The 18,236-nt window shown below is 39.9% G+C and overlaps 1 protein-coding gene across 1 annotated transcript in view; it reads left to right on the top strand.

Moving 5' to 3' along the window:
- The window catches only part of LOC111322800 (cytoskeleton-associated protein 5), a 45,579-nt gene that overhangs the window by 18,462 nt on the left and 8,881 nt on the right, over window positions 1–18,236 (top strand). Inside the window, exons 8-34 of the mRNA XM_022925975.2 lie at window positions 1,331–1,428; window positions 1,803–1,916; window positions 2,413–2,607; window positions 3,232–3,396; window positions 3,774–3,902; window positions 4,346–4,540; window positions 5,573–5,695; window positions 6,115–6,225; window positions 6,579–6,671; window positions 7,296–7,412; window positions 7,525–7,596; window positions 7,977–8,068; window positions 8,352–8,409; window positions 8,682–8,807; window positions 9,246–9,409; window positions 11,454–11,529; window positions 11,631–11,729; window positions 12,560–12,673; window positions 13,335–13,463; window positions 13,767–13,961; window positions 14,130–14,375; window positions 14,756–14,854; window positions 14,965–15,114; window positions 15,676–15,894; window positions 16,138–16,273; window positions 16,892–17,088; window positions 17,924–18,108. Of these exons, the coding sequence (XP_022781710.2) occupies window positions 1,331–1,428; window positions 1,803–1,916; window positions 2,413–2,607; window positions 3,232–3,396; window positions 3,774–3,902; window positions 4,346–4,540; window positions 5,573–5,695; window positions 6,115–6,225; window positions 6,579–6,671; window positions 7,296–7,412; window positions 7,525–7,596; window positions 7,977–8,068; window positions 8,352–8,409; window positions 8,682–8,807; window positions 9,246–9,409; window positions 11,454–11,529; window positions 11,631–11,729; window positions 12,560–12,673; window positions 13,335–13,463; window positions 13,767–13,961; window positions 14,130–14,375; window positions 14,756–14,854; window positions 14,965–15,114; window positions 15,676–15,894; window positions 16,138–16,273; window positions 16,892–17,088; window positions 17,924–18,108 (3,697 nt within the window). The remainder of the gene's footprint in view (window positions 1–1,330; window positions 1,429–1,802; window positions 1,917–2,412; window positions 2,608–3,231; window positions 3,397–3,773; window positions 3,903–4,345; window positions 4,541–5,572; window positions 5,696–6,114; window positions 6,226–6,578; window positions 6,672–7,295; window positions 7,413–7,524; window positions 7,597–7,976; window positions 8,069–8,351; window positions 8,410–8,681; window positions 8,808–9,245; window positions 9,410–11,453; window positions 11,530–11,630; window positions 11,730–12,559; window positions 12,674–13,334; window positions 13,464–13,766; window positions 13,962–14,129; window positions 14,376–14,755; window positions 14,855–14,964; window positions 15,115–15,675; window positions 15,895–16,137; window positions 16,274–16,891; window positions 17,089–17,923; window positions 18,109–18,236) is intronic.

Here is an 18,236-nt window from a genome sequence, read left to right as displayed (position 1 = left end):
CAAACTTCAAGGGATCGGGAGCTCTTACACTAAGTAATGAAGTACCTGTTGTCCAGGTGATTCCCACTCAGAAAGCAACTTATAAGAGCTCTTTGACTACTTGATTGAGCACCTGTCTTTTTGACCAGGAGCTCTTATTAGCACTCATTGACTCCCCAATGGACTAACAAACTTCTTGCAATTGGGAGTGCTTGTCAGAGTTCATTTACTACCTAGTTGACTAACAAACTGAGATCTGGACACACAGTGCTTTCCATTATAACTTCATCAAAGCTTCCATCTAAAGTTTATGTGCTATAACTCTGCAAGGAACGACTTTCCGTCAATCATTGTGATTTCAAAGGAAAGCCATATAAACTAGGCTCCGTGAATATACCTTCTATACGAGTATCTTGAAATTTCCTGGCTATTTTAGCCACAAAGTATATAATATAGTATGAAATTCTCCAATCAAATCATAACATTTTGAAATTCTTCAGGGTATCTCCACTGAATCTATTTTACCTTTGTATAGAAGGCAAGATCAATGGCAAGGTATTTTTTGAGTGAACAACACCTGCTATTTATTCTTTTCAGCATTTGTGACTATATCATTATTTATTGACTATATCATTCTCAAGTAACTTTGAAAGTTACATACGCCTCCAAATTTTGTTTTATTTGGTTGAGTGATTCTGAATGTATTGCAGAAAAATTCCTGAACTCATTGATATTGTTACTTCCAAAAGCACTTCACTGTCCCTGATAGCAAGACACATACCCCACAATTTGAGACTACACCTAACATGGTGATGATCTCTGGTCATCAGGCTATCATAATCTGATGTCAAACTTTTTTGTGTAGTGGGGGCTGGGTGCTACAATGTCAACTTTTTCTGGCTTCTCCTCAACTTTAGGGGAAGTTATGACTTGATTTTAATTGCACTCTCCTCTGCATGAAAATGTCATGGATCAAGCCTTGCTTACGTCATTGTTCTTGGAGAAAACACTTTTCTTTTGCAGTGCATACTTCCACCCAGGATGTAAAAATGGGTAGAAGCAAATTGTTGGAGAAACCTGCAGAAATTCTAAGGGTGGTGGGGGTGGGGGGAATTGACCAAGGGGTAATACTCCTGGTTGCATCATGATATGGAAATAATGAGAAGATCTAGAGGTAATGGCCACTTGTGTCACCTCAAGAATAGTTTGGTTTCAGTTTCAACAGTCAGGCTATGATCAATTGAACTTCACTCAGTAAAGTCTCTTTGTGGTTTTATTTCGGGCATTAGTACAGTCATGTAGATTTGCAATGGTATATTTATATGTTGTTTTGTCCTGTTGTCTATTGCAGCAGTGGCTGTTCCAGAACATGAAGCAATTGATCCCTATGACCTCATCGAAGCTGTTGAGATTCTTTCCAAACTCCCTAAAGACTTTTATGAAAATTTGGTTGGTATTCATGATTCTGAAAATTATTAACATAAAAGATCCAAAAAAATGATTGTGGAGAAACAATCATTAAAGTATTGTCACATGATGGTTGAGTTATACTTCTTCCCTTGAGTTAGCTAGGTGTCAGTTGACTCTGTTTTCTTCAGAAATCATAGTTTGAGCATCAGTGGAAACTTCAATCAAATTTAGATATCATAGGTGATTTTTTGGATCTGATCATGAGAAATCATTAAATTCCTGGACCATAATTGATACACAAAGGATGGCAGAATTCAAGAATCAAAACTCTCCAAGGTCTATTCATGACACTTGTTTAACATAAGTTAAAGGGGAAGAGGATAAACTTTGCTTTATACAAATGAATTACATAGGAGAACAAGAAATGGCAGGCAAGGAAGGAAGCACTGGAAGCCCTTGAAAAACTTGCTTCAAATCCTAAACTGGAAGGAGGACAGTATGGGGAATTATTAGGAGCCCTGAAAAAGGTAAGTTTGTACCAAGGACTGATGTATTCTTCATCACCCAAGCATTTATGTATGGCAAGGACATACACAAGACTTGAAAGGTTAAAGGAAACACTAAGGAAACTTCCTTTCTGTTTCCTTGGCCAGTTTAAAGTAAGCTTCTCACTGCCTCTCGTATGCTTTACCTCCTATACGTGATTTCATAGTAAATTTTATTTACAATTTAAGAATGTTTATGCAGGCAGGTAATGAGAATGAGCCAACTGTTAGCAAGGGGATGTTACCTTGACTTTTCAGGACTGTCGTAAACAAGAAGACTAAATTTTGAAGTTAAAGGGTTAATGTGATACTGGTATTGACAAGAAGAAGAAGAAGATAAAAAATAAGAAGGCCTTGAGGAAACCAAAGATTTCATTATTTGATGATTGCATTTGAATGCGACGAAACCTGGGAAGGTGTCAAACTATTTTAAGAAATGTTCTCATTAATTTTAAGAATTATGTTTGTTCTTACACAGATAATTTCCAAAGATGCAAATGTTGTGGTTGTAGCCCTGGCTGCCAAATGCATTGGTCTGTTAGCAACAGGAATGCGCAAGAAATTTACACAATACTCATCCATGATAACTACCCCTATCTTGGAAAAATTCAAAGAAAAGAAAGCAAATGTTGTGGCGGCTTTGAGAGAAGCTATAGATGCTGTTTTCCTTACTGTAAGATGAATGAATTTTACTTAGTGCATAATATGAATGTCATAATTAATTACACATGGACATTCGTTATAATTTATATCATAATCAAGAGCTTGGGATTGAGGACTGACACTGATTTGCTGATTTACCTGTAGCAAGCTGGGCTTTCATTAGAAGCCAATACATACAGGTGACGGAAACCCACCGGCTGTCATATTCTATGCTGGCTACTTTGTGAATTTTGATCAAAGATAGAAAATTAGTATTTGAATTGATTCTAACATCACTTTCTAGTTAAAAAAAAGTCAGTCAAAGAATTCTTGGAATCACATTTCAGATAGTTTCAGATTTCAATTTTCTCTGGTAGAGCATGCTCCAAGACCCCTTTGAAAGGCATGTTGCAATGCAAACATAATTTAATTCAGCTGCCCACTCAGTTTAGATCATACGTCTATTACATTTCTAAAAACAACCCTCAGTGGTGAATGCTGTGCTGCTCAAGAACAAATGAGAAATTTAAATACTGTGCAAGGTTTATTTGAGTAATGATGAGTGTAAAGAGTCCCAAGTTGATTCTGTGGCAAATGTCTGCCTCCTGTTGAACCACAAACACCCAACCTCCTCTTTTTTTTCCCTATTTATTAGACTACCTTTTCTGCAATGCAAGAAGACATTCTGGCAGCTTTAGAAAATAAGAACCCATCTGTTAAAGAAGGAACTGTTCGATTTCTGGTCCGAAGCTTTAGCAAGAGCACACCAGCTGCAATGCCAAAGACTTTCTTGAAGCCTATTTGCAGCAGTCTCCTTAAGGTAAGAACTTGTGTCTTCAAGGCTGGTACTTCAGATGACAAGTTCCTGTGTTGTGTGACATATGTTAGGGACAACTCCAGTGACAATTGCAAATTTTTGTGAACGTTGTTGTCACTGTGACCAAGTTTAACCATTCTTGAATTTGAATTGCAACAGAACTTTGTTGCTGCTCTCACTTGTAACAATATTGGAGGGATATTGTTGATGAGAAGAGAGCTTTAGTGACACGCGGTTTTTAAGATGGCGGATTAACAAAGATAACTTTATTCTACCAAAGCGAGGCCATGATGTAAGCGTCACGCGTAACGTAATACACATTGTAACATCACTGGCATTAATTCAATGGTAGGTCATTCACATAAATATTTATGTTACAGAGGATGGATGATACTGTTGGTCCAGTAAGAGATGCCACTGCTGAAGCTCTTGGCACATTACTGAAGGTTATTGGAGAAAGACCTTTGAACCCATACATTGAGCAGCTTGATAAGATCAAAATGGATAAGGTAATCTGTTTGTTTTTATTCAGTTTATCTGGTTTCCCTGGCATGAAGCAACCTAGGATATTAATACTCCCCCTGGATGGGATACCAGTCCATCACAAGGTAACCCCTAGCTTCCCTGATAATTTGCTTGTACCCTTTTACACACCAGGGTGGGGAGAGACACTGTGGGGGGGGGGGTCAACGCATCTTTTAGCCTTATCACTTGAGGGTGAACCAGTGATAAGTCCAACTGACCAATCAGTTCATACAAACTCTTGACGTGACTCTGATGATGACTTCTGCTCAGGTTGTGGAAATGTCAGTCACCAATACTGACAACAGTCCTCCTCAGGATTACACTCAAACAGTCAATCAGACTACACTATCACATGTTACACCAGGGTTAAAACCATTCACTGTTTAAGTCCACTTATGGTGCTTAACATTCAATATTGTCTCTAAAGGTAAAAGAATGTGCTGAAAAGGCTGAAGTTAGTGCAGTTCCTATGGGTGCTGCAAGCAAACCAGCATCTGCAGGAACAACCAGCACTGATGGTGCAAAAAAAGAGGCAGTTCCTGCCAAGAAACCAGCTTCAAAGTCATCCAAACCTGGGGGTAAAGCAGCTGATTCAGCAAAACCTGCATCAGCCAGTTCTGGAGTGAGTATTGTTTAATTTACTGGATCATAGAGTAAGTAACATTCTGTGTGGAAGAACTTTAATAACTCAAACTTTGCTTATTCAAACTTTTTCCTTACTTGAACTATTTGAGCATTTCCCTTGAAAAACACTTGTAGATTCATTAAACCATGTCTTTTCTTGCCAGTTATAAAATCAATGAGGTTCTGCTGTATGTGTATTTTTTTTTTAATTTTTTGGTTTACTGCAGAGAAGACACACAGACACATGCCAAAAGGATAAATAAAAAATTGAAGATTTTCCCCTTCAATTTGTTTTTATTTAGTTTTGTTACATTTCTGTATCATTGCTGCAGTGATCTAAAAGATATGATAATAGATTTTTCCATCCATGTTGATGTTTTGTGCCTGTTAACACTTTGAAGTAGAAGTGTCTGTTGTATCCGTCTCCTGCACCTATCAATTAGTTAATTTCGGTAGGGGACGTTAAAGAACCTACATCACGAGATTACTGTGATGTGGTGTGGCCTGGTTACTGGGAATGGGGGAAGGGGGCATCTGTAAAATTTCTCCTTTATTAATTGTAAACTGCTGCCGGCAGTCTGGAAAAGTCCCCCGCACAGTGCTGTAAAGTGCATTAGAGCATTTACATGGGCTATAGAAGTCAATCTATATTATTATTACTATGTCGCAGCAAAATCAACTGAATGCTACATTCTAATCAGGCAGCACAGGGTGAAAACCGTAACCTGTGTGCCATGGAGTAAAAAATAAATGTACATTAACTAATCCTAAAAAGCTTTTCCGTTGTGTCTACGGTCCTCCTTCTAACAGGAATTCAAACTGCCACCTTGAAAGTCCGGGCAATATTCAGCGTGCCCGAGAGCACTGCCCTCTGCATCTTTCACAGTACGTCTGTGCTTCTGCCTCCCACCAGCTCGCGCATCATGACATCCAGCTCCCGTGACCATCCCTTGAGGGCATCCATAATGATTATTATTATTATTATTATTATTATTATCCTTCAAATAGCTCAATGTGACTGTTTTTTTAGCCTTCAAAGAAGCCATCAACATCAACAGCCCCATCTGCCGGAGGAAAGGCAGTAAAGGGGGGAAAAAAGAAAGGATCTACAGCTGTTAATGATAGTGCAGAACCAACAGAACCAGAGATGTCGGTAAGCCATCATGTGGATTTTATTTTCTTGAATGACTTGAGATAGTTGTAGCTATTTCTTTGCTAATAGTTAACAACTGTTCACCGAAGTGGAGGTGGTTAGTGGTGGATATTTACTGTGCCGCGAAGCGGTGAGGTAAATATCTACCACTAACCACCGACACTGAGGTGAATAGTTGTTTTAGTATGAACTAAAACAGTGAGATAATGTACACCACTGTCGTTAATTTGAGTGATTTCTTCGCTTGTCACAAATGCAAACTGGGACGCCATTTTTTCCCGAGTTGCTCGGAGGTAAATAGCAAAGGATATTCGGAGTTTGACTAGCCAATCAGAGCATGCCTTCACGCTATCCACTGTTTTAGTATATACTAATACAAAATATGTTAGACATTATCATTTAAAAATTTTTTCATGCAGCCAGAAGAAGTAGATGCCAAAGCAGCAGAGTTGATCTCTGAAGCTGTGTTAAATCAACTTGTGCATGCCAACTGGAAGGAAAGACTTGCTGGTATTGAAGCATTAACAGAGGTATGAATTTTTATTTGCATTTTGCACACACCCTTGGAAATAAACCCATTTACCCACTAGGTGAAAAGGTTTGCATTGTCTTGATGGTAAATTTGCAAGGAGTGTTCTGTAATTTCACCATTCTTGTTTCAACTATCTTTTTGTCCTGACTGCCTTTGGCTTTTAAAGAATGATGATTCAGCTGGTTGAGTTGATCTAAGCAAAGGATGTTTTACTGTTTTCAGTCAGTCACATTATTGAAAGTAACCTGTGAACAACTTTGTGTGACTATCTCTGATCAGAACTCAACTACATGAGTTTTATTCACATTTTGTGGTGTTATTGATTTTAGTTTTGTTGTTTTGTTGTGGTAGCTTATTAAAGGCATGGATCCCAACACAACCTCTTCTCAAGTCCTAATCAGAGTTCTTGCCAAAAAACCTGGCTGGAAAGATACAAACTTCCAGGTACAAAGTTCATTGTGATAATAAAGCTGACTGTTATGACACTTAGAGGGCATGAAATGGATCTTTAAAATATTTCAGAGGGCATTAACCCTTTACGCCCAACATCAGTAAGCATATTCTTCAGGTCTGATTTTCACTATTGCTTAATTAGTGCTTTACTGCGAGGATCGTGCACATATACATTACATAACTGCAGTTCAGATATATGTATTTCATATTATTCGTTGTGTTTGATTTATCATCTTACGGGTTTATGTCCGACTAATTTGATGGCCTGCTCCCAGTTGGCTTGTTAGCTGAACTGGTAGAGAGCTGCACTAGTATCGCAGAGGTCAGGGGTTTGAATCTCGTACAGGCCTCAATTTTTTCAGGTCTGATTTTCACTATTGCTTAAATAGTGCACTTTACTGCGAGGATTGTGCACATTTACTCTTCAATATGTGTTACCTAAGGTGCTGACAAGGAGAATATGGTAAACAGTTGAGAGCTTCTTTAGTTGGTGATCATTTCCTTTACTCTGTTGACCTTGATGTTTGATTCAGGGGTGATGTTGTTAGGATAAAGTAGATGCTAGTTTTTTGTCTCAGCAACAATAGAAACTCATTTGTGTTTGGGAATTTACAGGTGCTGAAAGCCAAGTTTGCTCTGTGCCAGTACATTGCACGGAACATCAAGTCCTTTTCTAAGCGCAGTGCCTTCTATGCTCTTGATGGGCTCGTTGACAAGATTGGAGATATAAAGGTACCTTTTGTTGTCTTTTATTCTGGTAAATTTTTAATTTTTTTTTTTTTTCAAATTTGTTGTTTCAGCTTCTCACAATTTTTTTTTTTCACAAACGTTTTGATTTTGTTAGTTAAAAGAGGCAAGCAAAGAAACACTCACTACATTTTCTGAAGTGATATCACTAAACTACATCAGTTTGAAGGTGAGTCACGAACCATACCTTGACAGGCCATCTTCCCTTAAACAAATTTTTGGTAGCTTTTTCTTGATGAATCAGTTTGAAATGTTCACCAGTTACAGAGAATAGACCTGCTGTTGTCAGAATTGCTTTTATGGAAAGAATTCTTTTACCTTGACCATGCTTAACAAGAAAGTATCATAATAGTGAGATTACAAGGTCACTCAGATGCGGTATTATCACTATTGGTACATTCAATCACGACACTTTTTTTTCTACCCTTGTAGTTTCTGAGTTTCTTTTGGATACATTGTACTACAGTTACAATGTGCTCTTAGTCATTACTTAATCATTCATGTCAGGTTATGAACCTTTTTTTCTTTTAACTCATATTTTGATGGTAGGTTTCCAAGCATTCTGGCTCTCAGAAGAATCCTAAAGTTCTTGCAGAATCTCTTAACTGGCTTTCAGATGCAGTAAAAGGATTTGGGTTCAAGTAAGTGACATAGAATCAGCTGGATAATTTTTTATGAATTGGAACCTATTCAAAAAGCAAGTTGTCACCTTGAGTGAGGACTCAAGCATGTTCCTGCTAAATTTGCAAATTGGAAAACATTTTCTTCTCTATGAAACTAAAAACACTTAATTTTGTTAGAGCCTGTTGGACCACGGCCCTGAACAAAAAAATGATAGGGTCACTTAAAGTGTTGGTACCAACATTTTTATGTGGAAAATATGAACATCAAGATTACTTAACTTTTTTTTTTTTATTTTCAAAGAATTGACCTCAAGCCTCATATTGCCTATGTGAAGGAAGCCTTGGCAAATACCAATCCAGTAAGTATAGTCAAACTTTTATCTTATTGCTATTAGAGTCAATTGGTTGGTTGGTCCGTCGGTCAGTCATTTACTCATTAAGGTACTTAGTTGACAAGTCAATTTTTTCAATAGTTTCTCGCAGTTTGACAATGAACTTGTAGGTGTATGATATAAATTCACCCAATTTAGCCATAAAGCAATGCTTTTGCTTTTCTAGTAAACTTATATGAACAGAGACCAGTAAAAACATTTGTACTGGTCATACCAAACCCTTTTCTTTTTTTCTCCAGGCTGTTCGAACAGCTGCCATCTCACTGCTCGGAACATTACACATGTACGTTGGAACGACACTCAGAGTGTTCTTTGAAGAGGAAAAGCCGGCTCTCCTGCAACAAATTGATGCTGAATTTGAAAAGGTAATTGTATTTGTTTGAGTTGTACATTCTCTACTTTCTTCCTTATTTCCAATCTAGACTTTTCTGCACATCGGTGGCTGAAATAAAAGATTTGTCATATCAAAACATTCCGTGTAGTAGAATAATAAAGATGCGCGATCCCAAGTTTACATTTCAAAATGAAATTTCGTCGACGGAACTTCTACAAGCGAGGAAATGCAGGGGTTTCAATAACATTTTTTAATGCTCAGCGGCTGCCGATGGTGAAATAGGCGGTGTGCCGGAAAAAGGGGCCGTTAGGCAAAACCCAAACAGACGGTGGTAAGGGGTAGACCCCCGCCTCCCCACTTTTCCGTTCCCCGCCCCCTCCCCCCCCCCCCCCACCCGTGCTGCCTTATTGTATGTAGGTTTGCAACATAGGCTTTGTAGGGAGATTATTAATTTGTGGTTGCATGTTAGGTGAAAGATGAGAAACCCCCAGCTCCCACACTAGGCTTGTCTCCTAGTGGAGGTGACACTGAGGAGGGAGGGGAAGATGCAGGAGATGGTGGAGGAGGGGGAGGAGAGGGTAATGCTGCACCAACAGTGAACTTGGCTGACCTCGTTCCAAGGAATGATATAAGGTAAGTTACCATGACGTCACCGTTTGTGCATCAGTGAACACTCACCTTGGAGTGTGAAAGTTTCATTCGAAATCCTCGACAATGTGTCCATCGGCGTTTTTATTACGGCAAAATGGACAAATTCCAACATGGCAGAAGCCAAAGTCATATGTAATTTTTTCGTATGGAGATTATTCCATGGAAAGTGCGTGGGAACGATTTTTATTCACGAGTTGCGATGTATTAAAAAATTAAAAGTAGAATTAGAAAAAAAAAAAGCAAATAGTGGGCGCAGTAAATAAGTGAATTTTTTTTATGCATCGCAATGAGTGAATAAAAATCGTACAATTACGTTCTATGTTATGATGTTTTTATTTCATACATACTGAGAATGTTTCTTACTGGACAACACATTTCAAAGATTGAAGGCAAGCGACTGTAAAAGTACATCGTTCGTCCAATCAGAGACACGAACGATAGTACTTCTTAGAACATAGCTAGCAGAGCCGCGCAATCAAATTCATTAAACGTAAGCGTGCTCAAAATCCCGATAGTGCACGCTGATAGCGTCAGCAAATCGCTTCGCCAGAAAAATTTTTTTTTCGCGCGAGCGGCCATTGTAAGCGCGGTGAAAAATAATATATTTCGCGACAATTGTGGATACAAACAGAGACTCGGCCAACTAGTCCCAAAACGAAGACAATTTTTCGACTTTTTCCCTTGGGCTAGAGTACTTAAATGAGGCAGAGAAAGAGAAAAACAACGGAAAAAGGAGACTCGGCATCAGCGCCGTCACGATTCGTTTCAATAGCCCATTTCCGAATTACCCTTGGCCTCATTTTCAAAACGAGTCCTGGTGCTTATACTTTCATGTGATTATAAGTTTTCATTCACATGCAAATTAAACTCATTTTCACAAGAATGGTTGAAAGAAGAGTAAGAGTTACCCGAGGCAATAGCCGAGGGCAACTCTAGCTTCTTGAGTGCTCTCCAAACTTCCCAGGTGCTCTGTAACTCGATAGTGCACGCTAAAGCATGAACCAATGGCAGATATTAGATCTGAGCCCGCGTAAAAGCGGTTTTGTGTGAAGATGCACGGAATCGAGGCAGTTGGGCCAAACGCTTGGTAAATTCTCAAAGGTATCACTGTATATTTCAAGATAACTCGCATTTTACGCAATGTTTTTACTTTTATCGACAATCTGAAGCATTCAAAAGGCAAAGATAGCAATGGTTAGACATTGTAACGCATTTGGATGCAACAACCGGAGCGATAAACCACATTGCAAGCATCTTTCGTGGCATTCACTGCCACTGAGCAACAAGAAACTTCTGGCGACTTGGTTAGTCAAGATTAAACGGGAAAACACGCCCGTAAGTAAAAATTTCTTTTATGCAGTGAACATTTTGAAAAGGAAGACTTTTCCAAGTCATATGCTGGCCGGGAAGTAAGTCTTAAGTCAGACTCAGTTCCGACAATATTCAGTTTCTCCGGACAGAAAACCAAAAGGAAGGCTCCGAAGGCAAGACGCTCGATTGATGATGACTTTCCGGTCAAGATGTTGCAGTGTGGTTTATCGCTCCGGTTGTTGCATCCGAATGCAATACAATGTCTAACCATTGCTATCGTTGCCTTTTGAATGCTTCAGATTCTCGATAAAAGTAAAAAAAATAGCGTAAGATGCGAGTTGTTTTTAAATATACAGTGTTACCTTTGAGAATTTACATAGCCTTTGGCCCAAGTGCCTCAATTCCGTGCATCTTTAAACAAAACCGCTTTTACGCGGGCTCAGATCTAATATCTGCCATTGTTAAGCAGTCAGATTTGATGCACAATTCCACCGGCTATGTTCTCAAGAAGCTAGAGTTGCCCTCGGCTATTGCCTCGGACAACTCTTACGCTTCTTTCGTGCTCTCCAAACTTCCCGGTTGCTCCATAACTCGATAGTGCACGCTAAAGCATGAACCAATTGTTAAGCAGTGAAAATCTCAGTACGCCTGAAATAAATGATAATTTTGGCATGAGAAGTTTTGCCAAAGCAAAGAGTCATTGTGTTCGTTTCAGCGCTCAGATCACACCAGCTCTGATCACGGAACTTGGCGACAAGAATTGGAAAGTTAGAGGAGAGGCACTTCAAAAGGTAACTCAACCATGTCTTACATACAAGAGAGAGCAGCAGCCACCTTGTATCCTTGGAATCTCTCCATTGCTAATGCCCGAGTTAACTCTTCTTTGCACCAGGTCATAGAAATATTGTCTGCGGCAAAGTTCATCACTCCAGAGTTAGGGGAGCTACCACCTGCACTAAAGGCTCGGCTAGGTGACTCTAATAAGAATCTGGTGAGTTTGTGGACCGCCGCGGTTCGGCTTGTAGTTGTTGATTTTTTACATCAAGACTGTATTCAGTGTGGAAGGTTCTGTGCATTTTCAAAGAATGCCTGTTTCATGGTCACTGATACAGCGCTTTTCTACCAAGAGTTTAAATGCTTAAGCAAAACTAAATTAATAACAGCAGTTTGATGATTGGCAATCGTAACAAATGAAAATTGCCGAAGGAACAGTGAGATTATAAGTGAACGGAGTTCAACTCTCGTCAAGCGCGCGAAAACGCGAATGACCCATTCCGCGTTTGCTTCAAGCTTTCCATCTGATTGGTTGAAAAGATGGCACTAGTTTTTTTCGACCTATCGTGAGATTACTGATACAAAACAATAGTAATTCTGGTTTACTGTTGGCACTCAATCGGAAAGGGCTTTAATGACATATTATAACATAACTAAAGCAAAGTGCGCGCTCTGATTGGTTAATTCAGCATCTACTATTTGCCCATGGGTGCATGCTGCTGACGTGAGCAAATGCTAAGACTATTTTTCCGCGCGCGCTTGTATTTTCTGATCACGTACGATTTGTTAAATAAAAGGGAACTCTTGTTCCAATGTATCAATGTTATGTTATAAAACAAATGGTGAACGCCATAGCGTGTACTATTGAGTTATGGATGCACTTGGGAGGTTTGCTAAGCACTCAAGAAGCTAGAGTCGCTCTCGGCTATCGCCTCGTGCGACTCTTCCGCTTCTTTCGTGCTTAGCAACCTCCCGCATGCATCCATAGCTCAATAGTACACACTATGGCGTTCACCATTTGTTAATTTGCTTCTTCCTATTTACTAGGTTACCATCACTCTCAACATTTGCACGACATTGGCGACTGCTATGGGAGCACAAATAAACAGGCACTTAAAAGTTTTGGGTGCTGGAATATTCAGCACGTTAGCGGACGCTAAGGTAACGGTACTTGGTTCTTTCCAACAACGTTTGGACCTTTTGAAAAGTCTAGGAATGACTATAACAACATTGCTATAGTTGTTTTACTAGAAGCATGTGACAAACAAAAGTTTCCTTTACTTATCGTTTCTATGTCAGGGCTTCTTCAAGCAGGCGCTTCAATAGAGAGATTTAGCACCGCGTTTACGTGAAACGTGGACGGCAAGAGTGACCACGTGACCTTGTTTTTCCCGCCATTTTTTCACGTTTGACGGTTGCGCTTTGCTGTTTCTACGTGAAAGTAACTTGTTTGGCATTTGCCGTGTACGTAAGATTTTCTTCACTTTTTATCTCACACGGTAGAAGCTAATTACCCTCAAAGGGCACCAAAACAATTCCTTGTAAGTTATACAAAGGCGCCTTCAAATCCACTATGAGCTCACGCGAAGCAAAAGCATCCAGGTTCACGCTATTTTACGTGAAACGTGAAATGGTAAGCTGACGTTTGCCGTTTCACTTAAACACGGTACTTAATCTCTCTGATAGCTCCAATAACTTTTTCCATAAGCGGCTGCCAGTGATTGTAATAGGCGGCTCTACTGTAAGACGAAACCCGTTGACTTGAGGCAGTGAAATGTAATAATTTGAAACATTCTCTTAACTGTTCTCTCTTTTGTTTTAGAACACAGTCAGAGCTAGTGGGATCACCGCTTTAAATGCTTGGCACAAAGAAATAGGGTTAACGCCTTTTATTGAGGGCGAAGTCATCTTTGGAGCACTTAGTACTGAAAACCCTAATTTAAGAACAGAGGTAACATCCCAGGAACGATGATTTTAGATCTTATGAAATGCAATAGAAGAAATTTATACCGAAGCTGTTTTCCAGTTTTGAGTGGAATCGCATGCATAATTTACCAGTAGCAGGTTCAGGCGATCAGAATTTGCTCGAAGGTTCGTGCAAACTTCGTGGAACGCCTGAGACATCATACACCGTTAGTTCTCAGTCGGGTAAACTGATGAAACAATATGGTGTCCAAACAACTTGGTTGCCTACTATTTATTGTTTACCGTCTAATTTCAAAGGTTTTTACAGCCTTTTGTTTACGTATTCCAGGTGTTAGGGTGGCTAGAGGAGAAATTACCAGCAGAGAAGAACCTTCCCTCTACCTTAGTCGCCATAGTGGCTCCTTTGTATTCCTGTTTGGAAGATCGCAGTGGCGATGTGAGGAAGAAAGCCCAAGCTGTTGTGCCTGTCATGATGCAACATGTCGGATGGGACACTATGAGCAAACAGGCCAATAAACTGAAGGTAGAATTCGAGTGAATTCAAAATTGTTTGACTTTCATCTTCGGCGAATTTGTTAGTGGAGGGGGGTGGGGCCGGTGGGGGTGGGCTGCCTTCGCGAAACTACGAATACTCTTTACAAAAACTTTGATTTGTACGAATGACTCAATAATTTTATGCCTTGATTTTCAGCCTGCCTCTAAATCTAATGTGGTAACGATACTAGAGAAAGCCCGAGCCTCGCTCCCCGAACCCACTAAAGCTCCTAGCAAAGCTGCTGCAGCCGCTGCTGCTGCCAAACCTGCTGCAACTAAGGCTCAGGGAGACTCCTCAGCGACATCAGGAGGGAGTGGTGGGGCTTCAGGCACATCAGCTTCCTCCTCCGGCGGCAATGCCAGCAAGAAAACCAAGTCTGGAGCCAAGCAGGCCGAGTCGAAGGTGAGAAGGAGAATATACTGAATTTTCATGAGAAGGTGGTAATTTATTTTCGTTTCTTTGTTATCCTCTACAAAATTCGGATCATTTTCTTTTTAGCTGGAATTTGTGGTAGGGTTTTGGTTTTACGATACTCAATCACAAAGAGCTCGAAATTGTACTGATATCGTAAGGAAAGATTCACTCTTGGGATGGAGTCTGGTACCCAAATTAGGAACTTTTGCCCATTTTATCATGTCATTTCCTCGGGTGTCAGAATTTTTCCAAAATCAGTGGTATAAGCGTGTAACATCAAACCGCAGTTCCTATCTCATTTCTTAATAAGTCGCTGAGAAAATTTTTTTGATGATCATATCTTAATGAGTTCATTTTTGTTCCATAAGTCATCTAAGAAGTCCTCAGCGGATGTAGAAAGCGAAGGCCCTCCTTTCTTACGGCACAATGGCAAAGATGGCCGTTTCAAAGACGAAAAAGATCTCAAGGTACGAAATTGGAAGTGTACATTTAAAGTTGAATCCTCCTTTCGTCAGCTAGCATCAAGATTATGTTTGCCATTTCTCGGTTAAAACTGTTTGCTTTCGTCCGTTGCTAGGTTTTAAAGTGGAATTTCACTGCACCCAGAGCTGAGTTTGTTGAGCAACTCAAAGAACAGATGAGACCGTGTCTTGGAAAGACTTTGCACTCGAATCTGTTTCACGCTGATTTTAAATATCATCTGATTGGAATAAACACCATGCAACAGGTACAGCAATCATCTTTTAAAACGTTGTGAGGATTAAATGGACTATTGGGAATGTACCACGCTATTTTCCATAGTGTTACAGCAATTAGGTGCAAAAAGATACTCGATCCTCTTTCGCAGCCAGCCATGTGCAAAACTAAAACCAGTTTCGAACTTCTCACTCAAATTGCTAGTTGTATTTAACTCGTTAACCCCTCCGAAGCACTGCCTTTGGGTTCGCGCTTACCCCTGTGCGCTTATTCTGCAAGCTATCTAAACTGTTACTTTTCTTCTCTTTTCAGTGTGTAGTGCCTCCGTCCGATGCGCTTATTCTGCAAGCTATCTAAACTGTTACTTTTCTTCTCTTTTCAGTATGTAGTGCCTCCGTCCGATGCGCTTATTCTGCAAGCTATCTAAACTGTTACTTTTCTTCTCTTTTCAGTATGTAGTGCCTCCGTCCGATGCGCTTATTCTGCAAGCTATCTAAACTGTTACTTTTCTTCTCTTTTCAGTGTGTAGTGCCTCCGTCCGATGCGCTTATTCTGCAAGCTATCTAAACTGTTACTTTTCTTCTCTTTTCAGTGTGTGGTGCCTCCGTCCGATGCGCCATATCAAGTGGAAGTGGTACAGTCGTTAGACCTGATCCTTAAGTGGGTCACTTTACGATTCTTTGACACTAACACCACCGTACTCATCAAATGCCTGGAACTAATGGACGCTGTATTCGTCATGTTAGCACAGACTGATTATCAAATGTTGGAGTTTGAAGCCTCTAGTTTTATTCCTTATCTTGTTCAAAAGGTAGATAGAATACAAATATGGCTGATTCTAATAGTAGCGATTTTAAATGCGCAAAATGGCAAAATTGCGAGTTGTCCGGTTCGTTCGACATCAAGGGAAGCACCATTCCTACCTCAACCTTTTTCTCCTTTTTTTCCTTGCAATAATACGCTCTCAAAAAGCTCAAAAAAGTTTGAAGAATTTATTATTTCCAAGACCACTAGCCAATGAATAATGATGGAAAATGATTATTTCTATTGAAAGGTTGGGGATCCAAAAGATGCAATAAGAAAGATGATTCGTAACCTGTTTAAACTGCTGACAAAGATCTACCCTGCCAGCAAGCTGTTTAACTATGTTATGGAAGGCCTCCCGTCGAAGAATTCCAAAACCAGGATGGGTATGTTATAATGTTTTGGTAAGGTGATGTTCGAGTGAATCTTGTTACAACAGCGGCCGTCAGGGATTCGGTGGGAAACAAAGGTGAAACAGAAGTAAACAATTCTCTTCACTTATGTATGTGGCTGGTTATTAGTGTTTAATAGAAAATCCCTGCAATCCTGAATTGCTGTCAATTCTCAGTTGAAAATTGCTCTTCTTGAATTTGATTTAACCACAACCTCTCTTGCAATATTTCACGAAAGTATATTCAAAACGTACTCGCTTACTTGGGGTTTTAGTGGTAAACCTTGAGAAATATGAGAACTTGCCGCCGGCAGTGAAGACAAAAATTGAAAAATATTGGCCAAGAACATATAATTTGCCAAGAGGGAAGAGGGTGCAACCTAGCTGGGGTTTGCAAGAGCAGTGATGTATTCACTCTGCTTGAGTCATCTTGCGTGAGTCATGCGTGATGTATTCACTTTGCGTGACTCATCCTTAATTAGACAATGCAAGCTAATTCTCTTATTTTTCCTTCGACGCTGCGACATAATTTTGCAGGATACTAATTCCAAACCATGATTCGTCCATCCTTCGAAGTGAATTTTAGTCTACTGTCGCTGTTTTTCTGTTGTAGAGTGTTTAGAGGAACTAGGTTCTCTCATCCAAGTATTTGGTATGAATGTCTGTCAGCCCACCCCTCCCAAGGCGTTAGCTGCCATTGCTGCACAGATAGGCGACAGGGATAATGGAGTCAGAAATGCGGCTTTGAATGCTGTAGTGGAAGCTTACTTTCTTGTGGGAGAGAAGACCTGCTACAAATATTGCTCACAGGTGAGATTTGGCATTTTGGACACCGCCAATAGACAATGCCGGACAAGTTTATTCTTAAGTGAATCGCTATATTTGACTTGGCTGCCATCTTTACCACCACCGTTGATTTTTATTCTTAAGATGCCGTCTTAAACTGATTTTGGGTTGTTAAAATGCGGCACGATAAGACTGGAAATATTACGCAATTAACTGAACTACATGGAACATTTCAATGAAGGGATTAGCTTTCTAATGCAAAGCAAATGCGCGGGAGCTTGACAGGGTGTAGTTTCACAGCTAACATTTCACTTGAATAAAAGGAGTAAGTTTCTAAAGAAACTCTGGTGCTGCGTTGGTGAGGGAGTATAACGAGGTAATTTTGGTTTTATCAATGAGTTGATAATGTAAATTGTGTCACACAACGCGTTTGCAACGTGTTTGCAATTGTGTTCGAAACGTCAGCTTTGAAAGTCTTTACGGTGGCCAATTTACATCATCAACTTAGTTGACAAAACAAAAATTACCTTGTAAAAATTTTAGTTACCGAATTTGAAGATCCCTTTGTTCAGCGTAACAAAGTCATCAACTCTCCACGCATATTTTCCAAGAAGGTTCTTCTTTTCAGAATTCTTCAGAAAGTAAATCAAGATCAAGGAGTCAAGACTATTCGATAAGGCACTTATTTACTGATCGGGAGTGCCGGACTGGAATGTCTTCGCTTGTTAGTGATCGTTGATGATAATTGAATTCACTCTGCAAAGAGAAAAAGAAAAAGAAAACGCACTGTTGCAATTTTTTGACGCAGTTGGTGGCTTATAATGTAGTTTTTGATGAATTATCAACGTTATTTCCACAGCTCTCAGATAAGGACCTGGCGTACCTAGAGGAGCGAATTAAACGGTCTTCAAAGAATCGCCCAAGTACAGCTCCAAGTGAAAACACAGCTAAAAGTAACGTAAGTGCGCGGGGAGGGAGCGACTCTGCCACCAATGCAGCTAAGAAAAAGGAAGATAAAAGACCAGGAAAGCCTCAGGTTGCCAGGTGAGTGTAGTGCGCATGACTAACAGTTAATCCGGTTGATCTGGTGTGGAGATACTCAGATTTTTTACTAGGATGGATTTCTTTGTTGGAAAGCTAGTCCACTCTACGTTTACCCCGCGCCAGCCCTA

The sequence above is a fragment of the Stylophora pistillata genome, chromosome 10, assembly GCF_964205215.1.
Source record: "Stylophora pistillata chromosome 10, jaStyPist1.2, whole genome shotgun sequence".
NCBI lineage: Eukaryota > Metazoa > Cnidaria > Anthozoa > Scleractinia > Pocilloporidae > Stylophora > Stylophora pistillata.
Note: the sequence above shows the minus strand (reverse complement) of the source record. Positions and strands in the feature narration are given on the sequence as shown.